Source organism: Lepisma saccharinum, chromosome 22 (assembly GCF_977018435.1).
Source record: "Lepisma saccharinum chromosome 22, izLepSacc3.1, whole genome shotgun sequence".
NCBI classification, from domain to species: Eukaryota; Metazoa; Arthropoda; class Insecta; order Zygentoma; family Lepismatidae; genus Lepisma; species Lepisma saccharinum.
Window position 1 is genome coordinate 31,826,053 of NC_139250.1, and position 26,136 is coordinate 31,852,188.

General features: G+C 39.6%; 1 protein-coding gene across 5 annotated transcripts in view; it reads right to left on the reverse strand.

The window, feature by feature from the left end:
• Nucleotides 1–26,136, reverse strand: part of LOC146004686 (sodium-dependent nutrient amino acid transporter 1-like) — an 80,976-nt gene that overhangs the window by 32,552 nt on the left and 22,288 nt on the right. For all 5 annotated transcript variants that reach the window (XM_083143621.1, XM_083143619.1, XM_083143622.1 and 2 more), the window contains exons 5-8: nt 18,092–18,278; nt 11,993–12,125; nt 6,821–6,955; nt 1,706–1,934 (exon numbers count right to left, since the gene is read on the reverse strand). In XM_083143621.1, coding sequence (XP_082999747.1) covers nt 1,706–1,934; nt 6,821–6,955; nt 11,993–12,125; nt 18,092–18,278 — 684 coding nt within the window. The remainder of the gene's footprint in view (nt 1–1,705; nt 1,935–6,820; nt 6,956–11,992; nt 12,126–18,091; nt 18,279–26,136) is intronic.

Genomic DNA, 26,136 nt, shown 5'->3' on the forward strand with positions numbered 1-26,136 from the left:
CGTGGCATTATGATTAGTGTCTAGAGAAAATATGAACCTGATGAAGGGGGCAGTTGTACCCTGAAACGTTGTTTTCTAAACTTCATACTCACTCATGTAAGTAAGTTCAATTTTATACTAATTTAGTGTTGCTTAAATTTTCACAGTTTACCTCTTATTTTTATCAAGGAAGGAAAAGAAAGCTGCGTAGAAAATAAAAAAGGAATTCTCTCAGTCCGTTTACTTTGTTAGTATCCTTTGCAGAAAAAATTATCCGACAGAGGGACGATTATTACAAGATAAGATATCTTGAAGATGATTAGGTAAATTTTAGTTTGAAATTCTTATGCAATTAACAAATTATCGTAAATTGTAGAATATAGAACTGTAACATTTTTTACTTGTGTTTGTAGATGTATTTCGAGTCTGAGTATGTGAATTGGCAAATGTGAACTTCGCACCTTAAATTAAATATTTTAAATATATGTACCGTTAAATTGAATTAGACTTTTTCATACATTGGAATCACACAGACCCTTTATATTGTTAATATATTTGTGTGTGTATCTGTGTGTAGTTGGTGAGGGGCGATAATACATAAGGTTGAAATAGAGACAACATATGCTTGTAGCCTTGAATTTTCGGACAGTTCGCCTTGAAAACCGGGAATTATACTTGAATTTTATGATGGTTCTAGAGTGGCCACCCTGTTTTTTGGTCAATCTGCATCCACCTTACCAGTTTCATTCAAGATCACGGAAACACCCTGTATAATTATCATGGGCATCACCAGAAATTCTTGCAGGGTAGTCAGACCCTGACACAATATTGAGTTTTACAATAATAATAATATTTAGTATTATAAATCAATAATAAACTATTGTTGATTATGAATATTATTATAACTTTGGGGAAAACTTATACTTGGGACACTATACATCTGACAACTATTGTTCTTTATTTTTTATATTACATTTAATTATACTGAAATGTATAGTTATTTTATTTTGTTATTAACTTTTACACACCTCATTCAAGAAAAATCTCTGAAAGTAGGAAAGAAATATTAGTCATAAAGTTTGTTTTGTAACCTCGTACATTAAAATCTTTTTTTTGAAATTTTGAAAACTCAAGGATTCATTAAGTAAGTGAGAAGGTCGTGAGACAGTTCACGATGAGCCAAGGAGCGGTCAGCCATCTGTTGCGAAAGAGGATTTGGTGCGTGTGGTCGACGTGGAAATTCGTGAAAACAGATGCTTCTCAATATCGTCGCTTTCCATGGAATTTCCACAAATTTCAAAAACAGTCCTCTACGAAATTGTGACAGATCGCCTGGAATATCGAAAATTGTGATCAGCGTTTTGACGAGGATGTTGATGTCGAAGCAGGAGTGCATGGATGGCTTTCATCACAGGCTGGAACATTCTATGACGTTGGGATACAAAAGCTAGTGCCACGCTATGACAAATGCTTGAACAATGGTGAAAACTATGTAGAAAAGTAGTTTAAGGTCTGTAGATTACAATGCAAATAAAGAAGGTACAAAACTATTTTACTTTATTTTATATGCCCTTTCGGTACTTACTTTCCGAATACGCCTCGTAATTATAATATTTTTTTAAGTGATATTGAAGTGATAAGTGATGTATTGAAGAATGAATGAATGAAAGATATTTTTATAATTTTCATAACATACATGAAAAATGAATATGATAAAATGCATTACCTTGAGCAGCTACTTTTCCAATATCGACATTACGATCCTTAGCCATACTGCCCAGAACACAGAAGATCACGGAACCAGCAAGAATAGAAGTGAAACAGTCAGCTGAGGATGCAATTAGTACATCCTTATGAACAGGGCTGGAGAATTTGTTGTAAGAGCCATAGGCTATCAATCCGCCCCAGGAAATTCCCAGTGAGAAAAACACCTGCTCGGCTGCCAGCCTCCACGTCTGGAAAAGAAATGCTTATTACAAGAACCTAGCAGGCATTTTTAGTATAATGCTATTTAGTACATTGAAATTGATATTGGAAAGTATTTCGGAATCAATGTTTCAGTGTTGACCTAGCACCGTCAAGACAATTGGCAAGTTATTTTGATGCAATGATAGTAAACTTTCCTCTTGAAAGCCATAAAACAGCAACAATGGAATACAATTTCCTGACAATGGGGCCTCTCCGATGGTGTAGTGGTAATGTCATCGCCTTGTAATCCAGGGGTAACAGGTTCGCATAGATGTGTGCAAGGGGGGCAGTTGCCCCTCCTAATACTCTCACTTAGAAATTTAGTGTAGAGAGATTTTATTACCATTATTAAACAATAAATACCAGGTATGCCGGTTAATAACACTAGTCAACAACCATTTTGCAACATCAAAGGTAACATGTGGTCTTAACTAATTTGGATGTGCTGATTTCAGATCTGCAACTGAAATTTTTGTATCACGTAACATTTCAGAGATACACGTGACGTCATATCCGGCATAACGTGGATACGTTATTTACATTTGGATTCCAATTTATATGATTTTGGGCAACAATGGAAATAAATTTTGCAACAATGTATAAACAAACACACTTATAAAAAGATTTGTTTCTTTTTCTGGCTATGTTGACGTTCAAAAAGGCTGCTTCTCCCTCCCCCAAGAATGAGTTACTGATAAGATAAGGTAAGGGAGAATGCTCTACAGACTGAAGGGAGTGTGATTTAATGAGTTCAGTATTACGTGCTTTGAGGTAGAGAAGTTGTGTTGAAGTTACATGGGTGATACTCCAATGAAGAAAAACCGACGCGGTTGTGTAAATTTACCAAACAATTTCTGCTATGTGTGCGGGCAGTACACTATAAAAAGTCAATGCCGAATGTTGACAGAAATGTTGAAACAAGCGTATTATAGCTACTTCGGGTGCACTGTTGGTGATCAAGACAAAGTGTGGGCTCCCCATGTGTGCTGTGTGACTTGTTATTCAACTCTTGTGAGGTGGTTTCGTGGAGACAAAACCCGTGCTATGGCATTTGCGGTGCCAATGGTTTGCCGTGAACCGAGTAGCCATGCTGAGGACTGTTACTTCTGCCTAACAAGCATAGCGGGACATTCTAAACGAACAAAATCAAGTATTGTGTACCCCAATATTCCTTCCGCTATGAGACCCATACCACATGGACCTGAACTCCCAATCCCTAGCCCACCCTCACATTCAGAGGAATCTTTTGCAGAAGATCCCGTCCACTTCCAATGATCCAAGCTATTTTCCACAACCAGAGATGGAACCACTCCTTGTCGACCAGTCCAGACTGAATGACTTGGTTAGAGATATATATCTAACTAAGCAGCAGGCTGAGGTGCTTGGATCTCGACTTCAACAGTGGAATCTGCTGGCTTTCGGAACTAGAATTACCCATTTCAGAAAGAGACATGAACAGTTTTCAGGCTACTTTGAAATTAAAAATTCCCTCTGTGTATGTACAAATATAGACGGTTTAATGGATAAGCTTGGGTTGGAGCACATTCCTGAGGAATGGAGACTGTTTATAGACTCATCCAAAAGTAGCCTGAAAGCAGTGTTGTTACACAATGGCAACCAAAAACCATCCATACCAGTCCAGTCGCACATTCTGTTGAGATGAAGGAAACACATGACAGTATGTCTGCCTTGTTAAATATGATTCAATATAATAAGTACTGCTGGCAGATTTGTGGCGATTTAAAGGTCATTGCCATATTAATGGGACTCCAGGGTGGGTTTACAAAGTATTGTTGTTTCCTTTGCTTGTGGGACACTAGGGCTACAGAATCGCACTACACTGAAAAACTGGCCTCCGAGAGAAACCTATATACCAGGGCAACAAGTATGCTCCATTAGTTAATTCTAACAACATATTGCTTCCTCCTTTGCATATCAATTTAGGCTTCATGAAGAATTTTGTAAAGGCTATGGACAAAGATGGAGATGGTTTTGCATACCTCAGGAGCTTCTTCCCAAAACTAAGTGATGCTAAAGTGAAAGAGGAAATTTTCGTTGGCCCCCAAATTCGGAAACTGATAAGAGATCACAACTTTGATAGGAAGTTAAGTGTCAAACAACTAGCTGCCTGGAAGGCTTTTAGTGCAATTGTGAATGGATTTCTGGGCAATACTAAAGCACCAAACCATACTCAATTAGTTCTGGAACTCCTTGATTCTTATGTAAAGCTTGAATGTCAAATGTCGCTCAAAATCCACTTTCTCCACTCCCACCTTGATTTTTTCCCCAACGAACTTAGGAGCCATCAGTGATGAACAAGGGGTACGATTCCATCAAGATATTCGCACAATGGAGCAGAGATAACAAGGTAGATGGGATCCTCACATGATGGGCGATTACTGCTGGTTCCTAGTTAGAGATAGTGATAAATATTACAAGAGGAGGAAATAAGGGTAATTGCATCCATTGTGATAGCTGTATATTGTGTATATTACATATATGCCCACACACATATGTGTGCGTGTGTGTACCTTGATCTTTTTTACATCTTATTGATGATATTTACTCATAGAAGTGTAATAACTGCATTCGTAACCTAGTTAAAAAGCACGTAATATATTTTCGTCGCCTTCACTACAATCCTCTTTACCAGTGTAACACAAAAACGTTACGTGTTACGACATTTTTACTATCATTTTCGTGTTCAGGAGGTTCGATTTAGTTAAACTGACCCTTTTTTCCAGTGTTGCAGAAAAAAAGTTTAAATTTGTTGACTAGTGTAATTCTTAATTGATCCGAAGGGAAACAAGTGTATCTGGGGAGAAAGGTAACAAATGCTTTATTCAAAGTATGCGCCATCGCTAGCTATACATTGTGCCCATCTGTCCGTCAAATTGTGGATTCCCTTCCAGAAAAATCTTTCACATTTTGAGGTGATCCAGTCAGCAAGCCATTGTTCAACATCTTTGTAATTGTTGAAGTGTTGCTGGGAAAGTGAGTGAGGTAAAAAAAAGGGTAAAGTGCTGTGCATAGCACCATGCCATGAAGGCATATAGAGGGTGTGGAGGTAACGCCCCACACTTTCTTGATCCGGTTGTGAGTGGGGGTGATGTGATCAGAATCATGCCCCTGACTGCCTTTACCCCCCAGGGTTTCCCCCAGGTGCCCATGTTGTTCGACGCTGGGTGGGCGCCGGGACCGCTTCAAACGTTAGAAAAGTTCCCAGATTTGAACCTCGGACCTTTAGCATGGTAGTCAGATGCGTTACCGACTGAGCCACCATGGCCATCGACTGAGACATCGATGAAAACAAGTGGTAGTCCGAAGGGGCTAAGTATGGTGGGTGGGGCAAGAATTCCCAGCCAAGTTCAGAAATGGTGTCTCTGATGCCTTTCGCTGTGTATGATGAGGCGTTGTCTTGCTGCAAAATCACTTTCCCGTGTCTTGTCGCCCACTGGGCGCTTTTCGATCAATGCATGGTTCAAATTGATGAGTTGTTGATGGTAGCGAATGGCATTCACTGTTTCACCTGGTTTCAGAAGCTCATGGTACACCACACCCTTCTGATCCCACCAAATGCACAGCATTGTCTTCCTTCCGAAGCGATTCGGTTTTTTGCGGTCAATGTTGAAGGTTGCCCTGGGTCAACCCTTGACATTTTGCATTTTGGGATCTCGAAGTAGATCCATTTTTTGTCCCCAGTCACTATCCGATGCAAGAAAGACTTTCTTTCATGCCGAGAAAGCAACACTTAACACACCGTTTTTCGCTTTTCCATTTGTCTGTCGTTCAGATGATGTGGGACCCATTTACCTGCCTTCTGGATCTTTCCCATGTCATGAAGACAATCAGATATGGTTTGGCGACCAACATTTAACTTCTCTGGCAGTTGTTGTTGCGTTTCCGTATCGTCTTCGTCCAACAGTGCTTGCAATTCGGCATCTTGGAATTTTTTCAGCTGGTCCAGGCGATCTTTGTCTTTCAAGTCGAAATCACCACTTTTGAATTGTCGAAACCAACGCACACATGCATCTTGCTTTAGGACATTATCACCGTACGTTTCCACAAGGATATGATAGCTTTCACTCGCGTTTTTCTTTTGATTGAACAAAAAAAGCAGGACGTGCCGCACATGCTCCTTATTTGGTTTGAAGGTCAACATGTTTCCCACACAAACCCAATATCACGATCACTCGCACTCGGTTGCACATCCACGGCATTTTGACAGGTACTGTCCTGGCAATACACTGACGTAACAGTTGAGACTGTGCACCAACCCTTGTTTCCAGTGCCATCCAGCGACAAAATTAAGAATTAAACCGGCACACCTGGTATTATTCTCTTTAAAAATAAAATATTTTCAAGCTGACGAAAGTTCCAAGCAAAAACTACAACGGGTTTATTCCCTATGTAATTGGACTAGCTCCAGCAAATTACTTATTAATAAGACTGGCGCATTTTATTCATTAGCCTAGTTGTGTTGCATCTCTGTGGTCCAAGAATAAATTGGAAACGAATAAACTAATGTGTAGTTCTTTTGAATCTGCTGTTTATATGTAAATTAGTCTGAACCGCAGAGAAAGAAAATAATGTGGGAGGGCCATGTTGTTGGACATGCTTCACCCAACAAAAAGTTTCTTGGCAGGCCTTAACCATCAACATTGCGAGTTTTTCTTTTTTTCTTTTAAACAGTATGTTGTTTGTTTTTGCAACATTCATCTTTGTCATAAAGCAGAATGGATTTGGAATAAAATAATTTGTATATGGGATGTTTGTTGAATCAGTTCAGTTGTTTGTTTTTTACACCTTTAACTGCTGTTGCTATCACTTGTTTACCAAAGGTGACTATGTGCATTGGGTCAAGTGAACTCACCTGACCATTTAATATCTTTGATGTGTCCATCTCAAAGAAATATTTCAAGCCATCTATTGCGCCATCTTGCAAGAGACCCATTACCAAGAGGCTTATCATCACTATATATGGAAATATTGATGTTACGTAAGCAACCTGAAAGAAGTAGAAACATTCATCCTTAATTAATGTCTTATGGGGGGTCAATACAAAAGTTTTGAGATACATAATAATTTGGAATTATAAAATCATTTTCCTTACTGTATTTTTTAAAAGTACCCCCAGTCATTTTCATCGAGTGCTCTAAGTTCATTCATAGGCATGAACAGCTTCTTTAAAGCTAAACCTTCTTCTCTGCATGCGATTTTTTACTGTAGGGAACAGGAAATAATCACATGTGGCTAGGTCAGGACTGTAAGGTGGATGAGTCATAAGTGGAACCTCTGTGGCCTCCAGGAACTGAATGGTAATGTTGGCCGTGTGGGCGGATGCTTGTCATTATGCAAGATAATCTCTTGCAGCCCTGTCCTTGGTCGCCATTCTTGAAGCTTCTCGAAAACTTTTTGGTAGGTAAACTGTTGTGTACCACTGAGCAGTAACATTCTATTGATCCTCCAAAGGAATAGATGTGATATCACTACTTTTGGAGAAGAAAGTTTCTTTCCGACGCTTTGGGGGCACTTCACTTTTGTTGGTGGAATGTCATCAGGAAAAATCCACACTATCGACTGTTTCTCTTGATCAAACTGGTAAATCCAGGTTTCCAGGACTCCCACTCCTCTCCTCGTCTTCCAATGAGTTTTGACCTCTTTTAAATTCTCGAAACCACCGAAAAATTATCGCACGGAAAGGAGCAAGGTCTCCAAAAGACTTGCAATCATTCAAAGCTCTGGGACTCATTTAATACATTTTAAAAATTGTAGAAAATTATTGCATGAAAGTGCTATATTCCCAATTTTTACCAAATATTGCAATTGAAGCTAATACACTAAAGTTGCTGACAAAGGCAGTTTATTAAAAATTAAAAGCACTTTACACATTTCGTTTCTACCCTATATCAGGGTCTTCCTCAGACGGAGAACTGAACTATTTGTTTTCTTTTTTTTTATTAGTTTTCCATCTGAGGAAGACCCTGACATAGGGTAGAAATGTAACGTGCTTTTAATTTTTAATAATTTGCCTTGGTCAGCAACTTTATTGTATGAAGCAAATAATTGAAAATTGTATTAATGGTTACTTCAAATGAATAATATACGAGCGATAGTCTGAAAAAAGGTTTTCCGCATGTTTTATTCCGGAAAGTGTGAAAATTTTGGGTTGGTAATATGTTGTGGTTATGCAGGTATCATTCTTCTTTTGTTGTCTAATGCATGACCATTTCCTTGCAGAGGGCGCCAGCGTACTGCTGTGTTGAAAACTGGAGAGTTGAGAAGTGTGTGCCTGGCATGGAGAACAGAGGTGTGTTGCAATTGTGGATAAAGGATGAAGTGTGAGCTGTTGTTCGCTACGAACGGGCACGTGGGACATCCGGTACATCATGAGGTGGACAAACTAAAGAAATTAAAATGAAAATTTTTATTTTTCTCAACATTCTCTTTGTCCATAAACAGGACATGCTGTTTTACAAACAGGGTTTCTTGAAACTTGCTAAGTGGTATGACAAGTGCCTGAATGTTGCTGGGGACTGTATGGAAAAATAGTGTAATGATACCTCTTTCTGCTCATATCATGTTCTTTCTCTAGAATAAAATTCTCTGCAGATGGCAGACTATCGAAACTTTTTTTCTGACTATCCCTCATACACTGCTGTTTGTGAAAATTGCAACACCAAGAAGGAAACGTATGATTGAAGTGAACTCTATACCACAGATTAGGTACATGCCAATACACAAATGATTAGGGTTACAGACCTGTACATGGTCTCTGACCTTGAGAATTCAGTATGGTGTGAAGCCCCCATGTGCTGCAAACAGAGCCTCTGTACATCGTGTCATGGAATCAAGGAGGGCCTGGATATTTTCCTGGGGAATCTCCCTCCACGCAGTTTGTATGCGAGTCCACAAACCATCAACAGTGTTTGCTGGAGGACCATGACAAATAAGTTGCCGACCAACCATATCCCGGACATGTTCGATGGGTGACATGTCAGGCGAACGTACAGGCCAGGGAAGCAGTGGTACCCGTCGTTCTTCGAAGACGGCTTGCACATTCCTCGCCACATGTGATCGGGCATTGACCTGCTGAAATATGGCATGTGGAGTTGCCTGAAGAAGAGGCAGTACCTCGGGCTCTGAAACCTACCTGATGTAGCGGTTGCTGTTCAGATTGCCTTCAATACGTAGGAGGCGAGATCACATGTTGTATCCAATGGTGCCTCAAACCATCACACTTGGTGTTTGTCCGCTATGCCGCTCAACAATGCAGGCTGCCAGATTGCGTTCACCACGGTAGCATCTAACACGTATGCAGCCATCACTGTAGGACAAGTTGAAGCGAGAATTGTCTAAAAACACTACATTTTGCCATTCAGCATGCCAGCGACGGCGTTCATGTGCCCATTTCAGTCTGAGGCATTTGTGGTTTCTGGACAATGGAAGCCGACGCAATGGCATGCGTGCCACCAGTCCAGCCTGCAGCAGACGGAGTCGAATCATTGACGCAGACAAGTTTACAGCCATTGCAGTGCTCCAGCGTTGAGCCAAGACTGTGGATGAAGCTGTACAGTCCGTTACAGCCATGCAGACAAGATGGCGGCCATCCCGTGCTGTGGTCACATTGTGTGGTCCAGTACCTGCCCGTCGCTGTGTACGACCCTCTTCTATCCACTGGCTCCACACACGGATCACTGTCGTAGCAGCATGCCCTGTACGAGCCAAAATGTCATGGTATGACAAACCTGCTTCCAGGAGACTGATCTTTCTGCACCATTCGAACTCACTCACATGCTGATATTGTGCCCTTTGACGTCGACGAGGCATACCAGCACTTGCTTTCAAGTTTCCACTTCCTTTGACGGCTCTTCACTTACTGAGCTTGGCGTAACACTGACCTTTCCGGTCACACAAGAGAGGGCACTGCTGGACCTACGTGCACGCCATCTCTCTGCAATCCTAATCACTTATTGCTGGTACACTGTTCTACACATCCTACGAGTTTGGATTCATTTGGGCCATTATTTCTGGGTGTTGCAATTTTCATAAACAGCAGTGTAGTAGTAACAGTTGACATGCATAGTAAGTTATTTCAGTATTATTTTTCCTTGCAATTGACCGACACAGTCATCTTTTTATCAAAGATTGGAGCCATCTCAAAAGAAATCTTCAATACATCCATGCTATTTAATATCTTATAAAATAATAATAACCCATGGCACAACAGCCTTGATGGCCAGAGCCTACCTACCGACTGCCACCCTTACTCCCACATGTCTCAGCAGAGGTTGGCTATCATCCAACCAGTTAAGGGACGACGTGTGGTCATCACAGTGAGCCTCCCAGCTGTTGTTGTAGTTTTCCATAACCAAGTTATGCTACTCATTCATATGTTATAAAAGAGTAAAGTTGAAACATATAAGTTAACTGGACAGGTACAATTGTCAAATAACAACTCAATACAATATACTATATAATGTACAGTCATGGAGACTTCTGGGTTGGAACGATTCTATTGAAATTTTATGGAAATGTTACAACCCAAAAGTGTCCATGACTGATCAGTCATGGACACTGCCGGGTTGTAATGAATACATTGACTTTCAATGGAATCGTTACAACCCGGCATTGTCCTTGACTGTACAAGGTTTATTTTTTAATTAGGGGCCGTTTTGAAATAAAACGAAAACATGCAAAGGAAGAAATTTAATTACCTCTGTGACTGTTCATATATACATTCAGCTACTTCTCAACGTAGTTCCCATAGTTGTTGAGACACTTGTCGTAGCGGTAAATGAGCTTTTGTAGACCATCATCGAAGAAATCTGCCGCCAGGTCAGACAGCCAATCTGTCGTGGTCTGTCTGGCTTCATCATCGCTGTTGAATAGCTTCCCAGCGAGGAAAGTCTTCAAGTGGAGGAATAGGTGATAATCGCTAGGGGCAAGATCCAGACTGTACGGAGGGTGGTCCATCTGCTCCCAGCCAAATGAGTCAATGAGCGACTGTGTGGCAACTGCAGTGTCGGGCTGTACGTTGTCGTGCAGCAACATGATACCGGAAGACAGCATTCTTCGTCGTTTATTCTGTATTGCTCGGCGAAGTTTCTTGAGAGTGTTGCAATACACGGCTGCATTAACTGTTTGTCCATTCAGCAGAAACTCAATCAGAAGCACCCCGAACCTGTCCCAGAAGACGGTGAGCATGAGTTTCTTGGTGGAGGTCACTTGCTTGAACTTCACCTTTGTAGGGAATGATGTGTGGCGCCATTCCTTGGATTGTTGTTTTGTTTCGGGGGTGTAGAGGGACACACTCATCCCAGTGATGATGTGGTTCAACATTTTGTCACCTTCACTTTGGTACCATGTCAAAAAAGACAATGCACTTGCCATTCGCTTACTCTTATGTTCTGTGAGCATTTTGGGCACCCCACTGAGCACACAACTTGATGAACTTCAAATTCTCCACTAAAATTGTGTACAGTACAGAACGTGAATCTTGTAGAAACAAATCGGACAGCATTGACACTGTCAAACGGCGGTTGGCTCGTATCGCACTCTCAACATCATGCACCAATGAGTCTGTTATGATTGAGTGGCATCCTGATCGTGGTTCGTAATGAACATTCATGCGACTGGCCTTAAACAGACGTACCCACTTAAGCACCTTGCCATCAACAATGACATTCTCATCATACACCTCATGTAACTGGCAATAAATGTCTGCCGCTTTCACATTCTTCGCGGTCAAAAACCTGATCACTGATCGTATCTCACACTCGGCGGGAGTTTTAATCACCTGCACCACTTCCATTGTCCACCACAACCACACCAAGCGTTTCACAAGGTGCAAATGGCATCTGTTTATGTGCAAGGCATGTCAGTAACTAAAGCAAATGCGCAAAATGCCAAGCATGCAGTGTTGCCAACGTGAGCGCAAAACAGCCCCTAATTAAAAAAATAAACCTCGTACATGCTGCCAATTGCCGGCAGTTCATTTCCAAGATAATTTCAGCAATAGTGAATGTGCAAAATGAAAACTTACCTTTCCAATGCTTTGTACTCCTCGTACAAGGCATATAAAAGCTACAAGCCAACATAACATTAGAGTAAGCGCTAGTTCCCACTGAATTGGCCCTAAACCATGTTTTACATCATAAAAATGAAGCACTCTGTTTCTGGAAAGGAAACAATGAAAGTAATCAGGATCTCTTGCACTACAAAAGGTTTCTGTGCACATCTTTCTTATTAATTCAGGTTGTCTACTTGCCAGGAATTCCTTGAATTCTGGGAATTATTTATGCTGACACTGATGTGTGGATTCAACATAAATTTTCTTTGCAATTATGAAAAATTCTGGAATCTAGTAATTGTATCCGTGAATGTGACAGATGGAGCTTGTAGGCGATATTGTGTTCAAATATCTATTCGTGCTTGTGGTGAGAGAAAACAAACTGCCCACAATTAAATGTAGCTTAAATATCTGACTCATACATATTTTTTCAATGAAAATGCCTATTTCTTTTCATTATTACATGAGTTGTGATTTAATAGGAAGTACAATGCAATTTATGCTGCAAAAGAGGAATAATTCTGAATTTTGAACTCTCTACATTAAACAAAATTTATTTTCTAAATGCATTTACCTCGTTCTGCAACATATCTCCTTAAATTATATACTACTGAAAATGTACCACTTCTTCGATATACTAGAATGAGCTGAAAGAATTATAGTATTGTACTAAACAGTGTCAAATTCCAGTGATATCCTGGAACAGTGGTAGCAATTAGGGGGGAGGGGGTGAAAGGGGGCAACTGCCCCCACTTTTTGCCACTTTTGCCCTTGAACTATGCTAAACCTTATCTACCAAGGGAAAGTAAACTGTGCTTGCCCCCTCCAGGGCCGTAACTAGGTTGGGGCAACCGGGGGTGGTGCCCTGTGGCCCCCAAATGGCCAGAAGACTGTAGTGTATTTTCCTGACTTATCTTTTTGTTGGACAGGCTCGCTGGAGGCAGATTATAGTGATGTGTGAGCCCCAAGGCTGGTGGTTTCATATTGGTGCAAATCTGCAGTAATTGTGCCACTATTTTCCACTACTCTGTCCCGGTATCTATGAAGGAAACGAATGAAAACAAGTAGTGATGTGAGATGGCTCCACCAATGAACACGTGAGAGGAAACAGGATTGCATGGAGGAAGCTACCAACATTCACAGCAGCATTTACTATTTCATGCTCTGCCCACTCGATTTCCCCTCTTCTCTCCCACTATGCACGGTTTTGCTCGAGAGATAAAGTGTCAGAGTATATGTTAGAGGGGTAAAATTATGCAACATTTAACACAATTAAGCTTCGATTGAAATGCTGGCCAAGAAATCAGTGTACGTACAGATACTATGTCAACAACTGCACCTAAAACCCCTATTGTACGCAGGATTTTTCAGAGGAGGCTGGAATTGTGAAGGTGGATATCACATAGCTGCGTTGTAGAGAAGACGGGATAACCTTCTATAAAATATTTCATAATTTCTACTTTAACCGTCATTCTAAAAGTGTTCAAAGACAAGAATGGTAATCGTGGGTCAAACTTTCTCAAAAATTCAGGAGGAGCTGTAGTTCCGCCAGTTCCACCTTTGTACACCTTAGTTAGTGGAAGTGTATCACAGCAGTAGGGCTCAGCCAAGTATTTTTTCTGTTTATTGCAGAGCAAGTGGGAATTCAAGCAGCTGAATTCAGTCGTTTGATCAGATGACTGCCCTGTGGGGACTGCAGCTGATAAATCAGCTGATTGGCACATCTCTAAGCCCCGCGACAGTTTAAGTTTGCGGCATATTTTATGTATTAAACCACGCGAGAATGGCGCTCAGCATCTCCCCTGCAAGTTTTGCCTCAACTGCCGAGCTGTTCATATCACAGACAGCGAGAAAATCAGCAGTATTGCATCAGGACTACATTCTGTGTGCACGTTTGGGTCTATTATATGCGAAAAGGTGCTGCAAACTTAGCTTGTCGCGGGGCTTAGTTGTTACACCCAGTGAATTTCATAACCCTGTCTCATCTCAATAACTATACATGCTAGGGGAAAACTTAAGAATAGATTTGAAGTCCCTAGTCTACAACACACATCGATTTCTCTGCTGATTTTTTATTGTAGACCAATGTAATTAATTAATCAATAATGTAAGCATTGTAATTAATCATTGATCTTCATTTGTTAATGAGTAAAGAATATATTGTACTTCACAATATCTATTTTATTGGTTATTTTGCACACACTTATTACAGTCTCTAGCATTTGTAAAAAAAAATAAACACATTTTTAATCCTAATCAAGATAATTATATTTGTTTACCACCCCATGTGTTAAAATTAAGCATTTTTTATATTAGTGAATCCAGCCACGATAATAGCAGTAACTGGAGGCCCCACTTGAGTAGTTTGTCCCGGGCCCCCATGCATCTCACTAGGCCCCTGCCCCCTCCCCCCAGTTTTGAAAGACAATCGCCACCACCGTCCTGGAATTATAGTTGGACTTTATATGGTGGAAATTCATTAATATGTCAAATTCATAAATCAATTTGTTTAATATGTAATGAAGAAGAAATCCCTCAACAGTGGAAAGAATCCATAATTGTTCCTGTGTTTAAAAAAGGTGATAAAATGAACTGCAATAATTACCGTGGAATTTCTCTACTCTCAACAACATATAAAATATTATAAAACATTCTTTTAACAAGACTAACCCCATATGCTAATAAAATTATAGGTGATTATCAATGTGGATTTAAACGTAACAGATCAACTACAGATCAAATTTTTCACATCAGACAGACACTTGAGAAAAAGTGGGAATATAATCAAAATGTCCATCAGCTATTCATTGATTTCAAAAAAGCATATGATTCGGTCAAAAGAGATAAATTATATAATATATTAGTAGAGTTTGGAATACCTGAGAAGCTTGTTAGTATGATAAAAATATGCACCAGTGAAACAGAAAGTAAAATTCGTGTGGGTATTAATATGTCTGACAAATTTACAATTCATGATGGGTTAAAACAAGGAGATGCATTATATCCATTGCTCTTTAATTTTGCCTTAGAATATGATGTTAGGAAGATAAAAGAAACTAACGAAGGACTAAAATTAAATGGTATGACTCAGTTGTTAGCATATGCAGATGATGTAGACTTACTGGGGGATGATGTGAATACAATAAAGAATAATGCTAAAATATTTTTCAAAACTGCTAAAGAGATAGGTTTGGAAGTTAACAAAGAGAAAACTAAATATATGCTTACAGGCCGAAACCGAGTGTTAGGTAATAATCAAAATCTAATTATTGATAACAATTCGTTTGAACCAGTTTCCAAATTCAAATACTTAGGAGTAATATTAACAAATGAAAATTATATTAAAGAGGAAATAAAAAGTAGGCTTAATTCAGGGAATGCATGTTACTTCTCTCTTCATCAACTTTTGTCTTCTCGTTTAATATCTAAGAAACTAAAAGTAAAAATATACAAAACAGTAATTTTGCCTGTAGTATTATATGGATGTGAAACTTGGTCCCTTACATTGAAAGAGGAACATAAATTGAGAGTATTTGAAAATAAGATCCTTAGGAAAATCTTTGGACCTAAAAGGGATGAGGAGACAGGTGATTGGAGAAGGTTACATAATTTAGAACTACATAATTTGTATTCATGTCCAGATATTATTAGAATAATTAAATCAAGAAGACTTAGGTGGGCAGGTCATGTGGCACGAATGGGAGAGGAAAGAGGAGTTTACAGGATTATTGTTGGGAAACCTGATGGTAAGAGACCTGTAGGAAGGCCAAGACGAAGATGGAGGGACAACGTTGAGATGGACCTAAGGGAAATCGGTAGGGATGGAAAAGAGTATATAGAACTTGCTCAAGATAGGGAAAGATGGAAGGCCTGTGTTGCTGCAGCCATGAACCTTTGGGTTTAAGAAGGCTAGGGAGTTAGTTAGTTAGCTTTATATTTGCTTTAGAGTAGCTACTCTTAATATTTATAAATCAAAATGAAAAAATGAAACATCCTTTGTAGATGTCAGACCATTTTGGATATTAGAGGGCAATAACTCGGGGTGGATTCACATGAAATCTTTACCAGCACCAAGAAAGTACCAATAACCAAAAGTTTACTGACCTGATGTAAACATGTAATTGCCCCATGAGGCACTTCAGTGATTCATTAATCTTGTTAATTATGAATCTAACTCCCATTGTTGTGAACAGCCCTGTATTTAGTAACCAGTGTAAAAAAAATGCTCTATCTTAATGTGATCGAGGCACTACCTTAAACTTATTTTATTTTTCTTCATTATATTAAATATTTACTTACTTAGTCTAAGGTAGGCCTCCCTGCCGCCTTGTATTCAAGGGGTCCTGGGTTCGATTCCCAGTGGAGGCATTTAGTGGTTCGGATAACACTTTAAACCGTAGGTCCAGTACATAAAGTGGACTTAAAACACCAACTCAATCAATCAATCAACCAACTTAGTCTAAGGTGAAATGACAGCTTTGAAATTGCTTAGTAACTCTTCTTTTGAATAAATCGTACCTACCACAGGCTGTTTGGTTGAAACAATAAATAAAACAGATATTCGGTTTACTTACTACTCAATACCATTACCACGAATCTTGCACTTTTTTTTTTAGATTGATTGATTGATTAAAAAGTTTTGGGTGTGTCGGCATGCATGGCCATTTTGCACCCTTCAGAGCATGCAGGGAAGATCCCTTATCTACAAGCTTTACCTCAAAATTAAAAAAAAAAAAAGGTGTAAAAAGCCCCTTGGAAAAAGTGCCTAGTGCCTTTATAGATTTATTGAATCACGCACATGAACAAATGACTAACTGATTTGGTTTATTTTTCCTTGCTTTTCTGCCACTTTTGGCTAATCATAAAGATTAGGATGAGTGATGATATGATGGAATTGATGAAAGGACATTCACAAAGAACAGCCAGGCTCAGACCGGGATTCAAACCTGGCACCCCTGATGTCATAGCTTGCTGTGCTAAGGCATTGGCACATTACCTAATGTTTGCAACAGATTACCATATCAACAAATTAACCTCTTCAGATTTTTTTTTGTAATATAACTAATGTTCTTAATCATTTTATCTTTATGTTACATGACTATATAATTTTACTTGTGTTATGGTGCAAAATCTTTTGATGCTTGTAAAGTACTTTTAAATTAATAAAAGAGGAATTTCTCCTATTCATCATCATCAGCAATTTCACAGAAAATGGTGTGTGCTTGCACTAACCTACAGACAGCAACATTTTAAACCCAGCACTGCAAGTTCGTGGTCATTTTATCAGACACAGTCAAAAAGCTATTTCAGTTATGTAAAGACAATAGCCTGGTGCAAATTATCAGAAATGTGGCTGTAAAAAGTGTAGGAAGCATTTTTGAGGAAAAGTGGACAAACAACCTTTTCTGAATGTAATTGATGTGCTGATTCCGAATATTTTGTTTGCCACTCTCGATTTTGATGTTATGTGCTTCAAATCACTAAAAAACAAAAATCCTTCAAAAGTTAATAGGACCTCATTTCGTATGGCCGCCATTTTGTTTTTTGGCGATTTAAAGCATCTAACACCAAAATCTAGAGTGGCAAACAAAATATTCGTAATCAGCACATCAAACACATTCAGAAAATGTTGTTTGCCCGCTTTTCCTCAAAAATGCTTCCTACAGTCAGAATTTTCTAAAATTGTCCCAGTCTACAATGTCACATTAAAAGTATTTATCACATTTCTTCTTTTACATAAATATAAGTTGGATTTAGGACGTTTGTGATGAATTGAAAGTCAATTTTAAAGTAAAGCCAAGTTTCTAAATTTATAAAAACAAAGCATATTATATAAATATGTACTTGAACGAATCCATATACCACACCCTTCTGACAACGTAATATCAAAGTGGTTGTTATTACCAAAACATATGAAAATCATTGTGTTAGATTTCAATTTAATGTTCGCTGCGTTCTTCATTATTTGTACTATCCTTCATTGTATGAATAATAATCTATACAAAGATTTATGACATCATATTGTTTCTTCAGAAGTACACTAGAAGCCTTCTAAATAAGATAAATACTTACTGCCAATATAATTCCGCAATTGATTTATTGCTTTGGTTTAATTTATTGTTGCACCACTCAGGGTCACACCAACTCCATGGCAATTTCTCTTGGAAAGAACTGAAGAAGTAGTGCAAGCTGTAAGCCAGGAGAACACTGTAGTACGAAGCCACAAAAATATTCATCACAATCATTGCATACCCTACACCTGAAACAAAATTTATGAAAATGGTAACCATATATTGCTTACATCTACTTGCAAATAATGATGCTTTCCCCCCACTTTCTTCTCCATCCAGAGCCGATCTCTGTGGTGGAGTGGTTCGCACAGCTTGCTACGATGCCAGGTGTCTTGGGATGGGTGTTCTTTGTGAGTGTTCCTTCATCAACTTCATCATATTATTACTTATCCTCAACTTTGTGTTTAGCCAAAAGTGGTAGAAAAATGAAGTCTCATAAACCAAATCAATTCTGCATTTAGAAATTAATCATTTCAACACCAATGGCGTCTTTCTTTAACTACCATAACTAAGACAGCAAATATCTGTGGTATTAATAAAGCTGACTCTTTTTAATTTGAGGAGACAGGAAAAATATGAATTATCCAATATTTGAATTTAAATATATGCATTATCAAGTGTGAAGCCACAGTAGCTCAATCGTTACGGCGTCTGACTACCATGTGAGAGACCTGGGTTTGATCCCGGCAGTGGAGAACTGGGACTTTTTCAACCTGTTCAAGCAGCTCCGGCGCCCATCCAGCATTGTATAAAGTGGGAACCTGGAGGACACACTGGGGGGTAAAGGCAGCCAGGGGCGTGGGGCTGATCACATCACCCCAGCTCGGCCGAGATCAAGAAAGTGTGGGGCCCTAACCCCACCCCCTATACACCTTCATGGCATGGTGCAAAGCACAGGGGAGCACTTTACTTTTATGCATTATTAAAGATAATCAACAAAACAAAACTACTGTACTACAGTATAAACAATAATAATGAACATGCAGTGGACCTTGCCATATTTTGTGCATGGTCCTATAGTGCAAGCCAAAAGCAATTCCTCTCACAATAATTAAACCAGCAGTAACAAATTTAGTTGAGTGGATGTTTGGTCGATCCTTGGATGGATGCCTTGGGGAAGTGCTTGTCTAACATTTTGCTAGCTGGGAGACCATCCTCCTACATCTCCCCTCACTTCGAGCACTGACTACCAGTAAATGAAAAACATGTTTAAGTAAGTATACTGTATTAACACAAACTTTTCTTCCTCACAACTCTCTCCACTTCTCTTAGAACTTCTACTTTTTACTCCAATGTTAAGCTAATATACCTCACGATCTTTTGCTGCTTACGGGATCTCGTATTAGCTTCCCGTCAGCTCCAACTGACTGTAAACCGTTTTGTTGAATGGTCCTCCCAAACTGGTTTCAGCTTCTCATTGGAGAAAGCATGAGCGTTCACTTTTGTTGTCTATGTACCTACAGTGCCGTGCAAAAGTTTATCAACATCACGTTTTTCTGCGATAACTTTTTCAAACTTCATAGATTCAAGTGAAATTTTTATATGTTGGGCAGCAAGGTAGGTGTATCTGTATCAACAGGTGGTAGACCAGATCGGACTATTTACAAAATTTTTTTTTTCTTTTTTTTCAACCTGATAACAAAAACCAGACTGCTTGTTTTCACATTTAAGTTGCTATATTACAACAATGTAATATTGACAACATCCATTGTATAACTGATTCTTTTCTGTTTAAAAAATTATAACCATTGTTATAACTGTATCTTTAATCAAACTAAAAATAAATGTCTGATGAAGGGAGTGTGTGTTCTCCTGAAACATCACAACGAAAAACAGCCTCCCTGATGGTGTAGCGGTAACGTCATCACCTTGTAATCAAGGGGTCCCGGGTTCGATACCCGGTGGAGGCATATGGCACAGTGGTTCGGATCCCACTATAAATTGTAGGTCCAGTCCCAATTAGCCTTCCTGTGCATAAAGTGGACTTAAAACAACAATTCAATCAATCACAACGAAAAACTGTGTTTTTATGCTTGTATTAACAGTAGACTACAAGATAAATGATTCTCACAAAAAAATGACACTTTCATTTTTATCACCGTAATGCATGTATGCTTTGAGCAACAATCACCAAACTAGTCACCGGCAGTGGCAGCTCAAGGGGTAGAGCCGCCGTGCCATGGCACTACCCTCAGAAGAAATTCATACGTCGCCAAGTAAAGTTAAATGAATACATTGATAGTTTACAGACAAGGAGATTCGAATCTTGCAATCGGTCAAGCTGACGTGACGACCTCCCCAACCTCCTCACTGCATCACTAGCTGTTTCGTTCGTACCCTCGCAAGGCAACAGTCCATGCTGCGGAAGAGCTGGCCTAATCATGGACCTAACCAAGTTGACACACGTGCAGAGGGTTGAAGAAGTCTCAGCTAGGAACATTTCCACCATGAGCCGAGAACAAAGTGGCAGGGGGTGGGGTTAGCCCATAAGAAACCGTGCCAGTCTTGGCCTGGCCGCGAACTTTCGCAGTGTTGACACGACACAGTTGCCACCTTCAGAAAAAAGTCGCTAAATACGACTGGTTTGTAAGACCCGTTGGGGAAGTAATTTCTGCCTACTTTTGGAGAAACGAACCTAATATTTTTCCAAAGTTAAATGAACATTTTTGATAATAGATAGATGCACCAAGAGGACCATCCAGTCTTTTTTTAAAATATCCTATGATGATGCGAGTTTCCTTTGGCATTTCAACAATTTCTTTTCATAACAAAGATATTTTCGACATCCAGTTAGAATACGTATGCATGGGGGAGGAGAAGGTGATTGGATTTGTTTTTCCTTTCCTCTTGTAATTGTTATATTTTTAGGGAAGTTTCCTGTAGTGTATAAATATAGGTTAGTGAGTGAAGATCAATCGGATTAGTACGTTATTACTTAAACACATGTTGTTTTCCATATTACCAAACAAGGACAAACATCTTGGCTAGTGGTGCAACATCAAGGAGGGGGCAGGCGGGGGGGGGGGCATTGCGGAGGGTTTTTTTTATTTACTTGATCACGTTGGTACTACTACCCATAGTGGCTGCCGGCCGCCATTGGTCACTGGTATCAACCGACTGTAGTACTTTGTTTCAAAGTCAGCATCGATCGCAGCTGGACACCAATATGTCATGGATTCGATCAATGTGTTGATCAGTGACTGAGGGATCTTTACCCATTCCTCCTTCAGCTGTGTGAACTTCTCATTGTAATTCTTGGCTGCATTGTGCTTGAGGCTCATTCCACATGTGCTCAATAGGATTCAAGTCTGGACTCTGTTTTGGCCACTCCATGCAAGTCATCAGATTGTGGTTGATCCACTCCTGTATGACCCCAATCGATGTTGCAGGTCATTGTCCTCCTGCAAGATTTAGCTGTGTCAGAAGTGATGACGAGCGAATGGGTACATGATATTCGCGAGAATGTCCTTGTATGTGTACCAGTCCATGTTGCTCTCGATGCAGTGGAGGGGACTCATCTCAAGTAGCACCCTCACAGAATCACATTCCCAACGCCATGCTTGACTGTGGGCAGTTGGTACTCGCACCATGTCATGTCAATTCTCCACCATATTTTTCAAAGAGAACGTCCTTGCTCTCATTGGTCCACAGTATGTCATTCCACTCGCTCCATGTACATGTCAGGTGCTCCTTCACCCACTTCAGTTTGGCCTTCCTATTCTTGAGGGAGATCAATCACTCTTTCACAGGTCGACAACCTCAGCAGCCTCTTCACAGTGTGGACAGACTGTGGTTTTGCTCCCAGTGCCTTTATTTTCTGAGGAATGTCCCTGGAAGGCAGGCAGAGGTTGACACGGACACCATGCAGAATGCTCCGATCATACAGGGAATATGTCACAAGCGGCTGCCTGGTCTTGAACATTTTGACATCTCCCTGTACATTGGTCCATTGTAGAACTCCTCAGATAGCCGATCTTGAAATGCCAAACAGCCTCTCAAGCTGAAGGAAGAATGGGGAATGAACCTTCAGTCGGTGATAGACTCCATGCCAGTCAAGTGCCAGGCTGTGATCAATGCTAAGGGCCTTGAAACCAAGTATTAGAGTCGAATGATACCGGTGACTAGTTTGGTGATTGATGCTGTTCAACATATAAAAATTTCACTTGAATCCATGAAGTTTGAAAAAAGTTATGGCATAAAAATGCGATGTTGATGCACTTTTGCACGGTACTGTACCACCTTGACCCTGACTTGTACATGGGGAAAATGCCTCTAGGTTTCGTGAATGATGTTTGATTACTCTGCCTCATTTTCAATAAGAAACTTATGTGGCAGTCTCACCTTCACCAGTTGAAGTTCTCTTGTCTTTTTAAGTTCTCAAGCTCCTACACATATTAAGTCACACATCTTGCGGTGCTGATGGAATGGTACTGCTTTGCCTGTACCATTAATTTATCAGGTCGAAGCCTGATTATGGATGTGTTGTGTATTCATCTACCTACCCTTCTCGGCTTCACATCCTAGACACAGTGCACCATGCTTGTATTTGTTTGTGTTCGGTGCTTTTCGTACCAGTCCAGTCACCAGTTTGTGTATTTAGGCATGAGTCATCTTTGCCCCTGCAAAGACAGTGACTTATGCTTGCCTCTTTTTCAATGCCTTCGAATCTTCCTCATGAAACAATGCTGGCTATGTAAAGGTAAATCTTGGTGCCACTAGACTATTCGGTGTTTGTGCAGACGAGATTGTGTCAGCACTGCCTGGAGTTTCTCCACTTATTCTGCCTCTCCCAACTTGGGACTTTCCTCCACCCTTCATTGATAAGTGTCTGATTGCCCTCCTAAAGGCAGAAACACCAATGGTCGTATACCAGCAGTGGTTTTAAGAACTTCGGTCACGGTACCCCAATTTTAATGTGTTTTATAGGGATGGGTCCAAATCTGTCAAATCAGTCAGATGCACCTTTGTTGTGACTGAAAGTTAGAGCTATGCTTTATGTCCTGCGTGTTCACTATACACGACAGAACTTTATGCAGTCCTAAAGGCCCTGGACTTTGCCGATGTTCACACTTTTTAAAGAGTCCTTCTATGCACAGACTCGACCAGTGTCCTCCAGAGTCTGGGATCGCTGACTTTCAGGCATCCTGTAGTAGTGCATCCATCGATGGCTCATGTTCTTATCTGCCAGTGCTGAAGTCTGCTTCTGCTGGGTCCCCAGTTATGTAGGCATCCAAGGGAACAAAGCAGCCAATGCTGCCGGCAATTCTGCTGACGAAGACGGTGATGTTCTCACTGCCAGCTAGGGACCTGCAGAATGTTTTTCTTTGTTCCCTTCTTGACACAGATGAGGTACGGGGAACAAGCTTTGTGCTATCAAGCCCAACACTGGTGTTTGGCATTCCTCGTCCCATCCCTTCTGCAGAGAAGATGTCATGTTAACTCGACTTTGAATCAGACACAGCCATGTCCCACATCGTCATCTGCTGTAAGGTCTGGACCCTCCATTGTGCCATGCCTGCAACGTGATTCTTCTCGGCTTGTTCATCTCAAATGTGATGATTTTAATTACCTCAGACAGGGTTTTAACCTTCACAACAATTTGTCAGCTATGTTGGGCCTTTTACACTGTGTCCCTTTACAACTTGCTTTTTTAAATTTTCAAGGGGCTCCTTACACCCCTTTTTTTAATTTTAAGGTAAGAGTTTTCGATAAGGGAATGTACTCCATACACACTGAAGGATACAAAATGACCATACGTGCTGACGCACCCAAAATTTCCATAATTTGTTAAGATCATTTGCATCGAACATGGCTAGAATTTTAGTGTGATCTTTTTTATGTGTTCTGTACATTATTAATGCACATGCCGATGTGTGTTAATGTGGTGAAAAGAGTAATAATGATAAAAATTATTTAAAACTTTGGCCCTTATTACACATCTTTTTAAGCCCACTTTATGACTAGTACACTGATTGGGATTGAACCAGTGGCATATTCTCAAAATTTGACCTCGTCCAGAAATCGTTAATTTGGCAACATAGCTCTTGAGAACGAGCAGAGAGTAGAAAATTTTGCTGCAGGTCCCTTTACTAGGCGAGAAACCATGTGGTGAAAGTTTTACATACTTTTTAATACCCAACATATTAAGAGATCAAAACGGAAAACTCAAGTATGAGAAATAATTTAAGAGAATACTTGTGATTCAGCATGATAAAATTGGAATCAGAGAAACTATTGTGAGGTTGGAAACACTGCACTCGCTCGTGATACACCTGGAAGAAATCGCTGTCAAGTTTGAACACAATAGGGCATAATTACAAATAGTTTATGCAAATATAATATAACAACACCTTGCAAAGTACTGTGCAATGAGCGAAAATTAAGAAATTTCTCAATTTTATCAGCGAAAATGTGTTCGTCGTATAGAAAAGTGGTAGCTTGAGCAATCATCAACATGTTTCAAAGCATTTACTACAAGCGATGTTGTAGAGTTTTGGTAAAGTACTCGCCTCACAAATGTCTTTTTCCAAAGAATAAAGGGGTCGCAGGTTCAAATCCAAAGCTCTCCAATTTATCTTTCTTTCTTTTTTTTTTTATGTTGTAAGTATTGAGCATGGAGTTTTGTGATTAAGTTGAATCATTTTATTTCAGAATGTTCGCAAAAGATAATTCGGTGTTGAAATCGACGAATGTTTCCAGCAGCTCAATGTATTTGTTTCTACTTTCTGGCACTAACATTCATCAATTTGGATCGAAAAATACCTAAATTGTTGTCGTATTCCAACAGCTAGTATTTCATCAAACCAGGAATTTGCTGACTATGGCTCGGAAGTTGATGAAGAATCATCTTCACTTCTGAGCTTACAAAACAATTCTGAGCTTACAAAACAATTCTAACTGAATATCAGTCCCTTTGCCTTCAGCTAGAACCAGAAGACATTAATTCTTTGCGTTTGTCGGCCTTCTTTTGGCCTTTAGGTCATTTTTAGTAGTTTTGCCTTTTTTTGTAACATTTTCCTTAATTTTGAGGCTTATTTTTCTCCTTAAGTGCAAGCAAATGCACTTAAAATTCACGAAACAAGAAGGAAGGAGAAAAATAAGCCTCAAAATTAAGGAAAATGTTACAAAAAAAGGCAAAACTACTAAAAATGACCTAAAGGCCAAAAGAAGGCCGACAAACGCAAAGAATTAATGTCTTCTGGTTCTAGCTGAAGACAAACGGACTGATATTCTGTTAGCATCGTTTTGTAAGCTCAGAAATGAAGATGATTCTTCATCAACTTCCGAGCCATAGTCAGCAAATTCCTGGTTCGACCAAAATACTAACTGTTGGAATACGACAACAATTTAGGTATTTTTCGATCCAAATTGATGAATGTTAGTGCCAGAAAGAAGAAACAAATACATTGAGCTGCCGGAAACATTCGTCGATTTCAACACCAAATTATTTTTTGCGAACATTCTGAAATAAAATGATTCAACTTAATTACTAAACTCTATGCTCAATGTATGTGATGCCATACTTACAACAACAAGAGAAGAAACGAAAGAAAAATTGGAGAGCTTTGGATTTGAACCTGAGACCTTTAATTCTTTGGAAAAATAAATTTGTGAGGCGATTACTTTACCAATACTCTACAACATAGCTTGTAGCAAATGCTTTCAAACATGTTGATGATTGCTCAAGCTACCACTTTTCTATGCGATGAACACATTTTCGCTGAAAATTGAGAAATTTCTTAATTTTCACTCATTGCACAGTACTTTGCAAGGTGTTTTTATAGTATATTTGCATAAACTATTCGAAAATTTTGTCATCTTGTGTTCAAACTTGACAGCGATTTCCTCCAGGTGTACCACGAGCGAATTATTCCTCATACTTGAGTTTTCCGTTTTGATCTCTTAATATGTTGGGCGAATATAGTTTCTGACTTCATAATATTAAAAAGTATGTAAATCTTTCACCATATGGTTTCTCGCCTAGCAGAGGGACCTGCAGTAAAGTTGGCTACTCTCTGCTCGTTCTCAAGAGCTATGTTGCCAAAT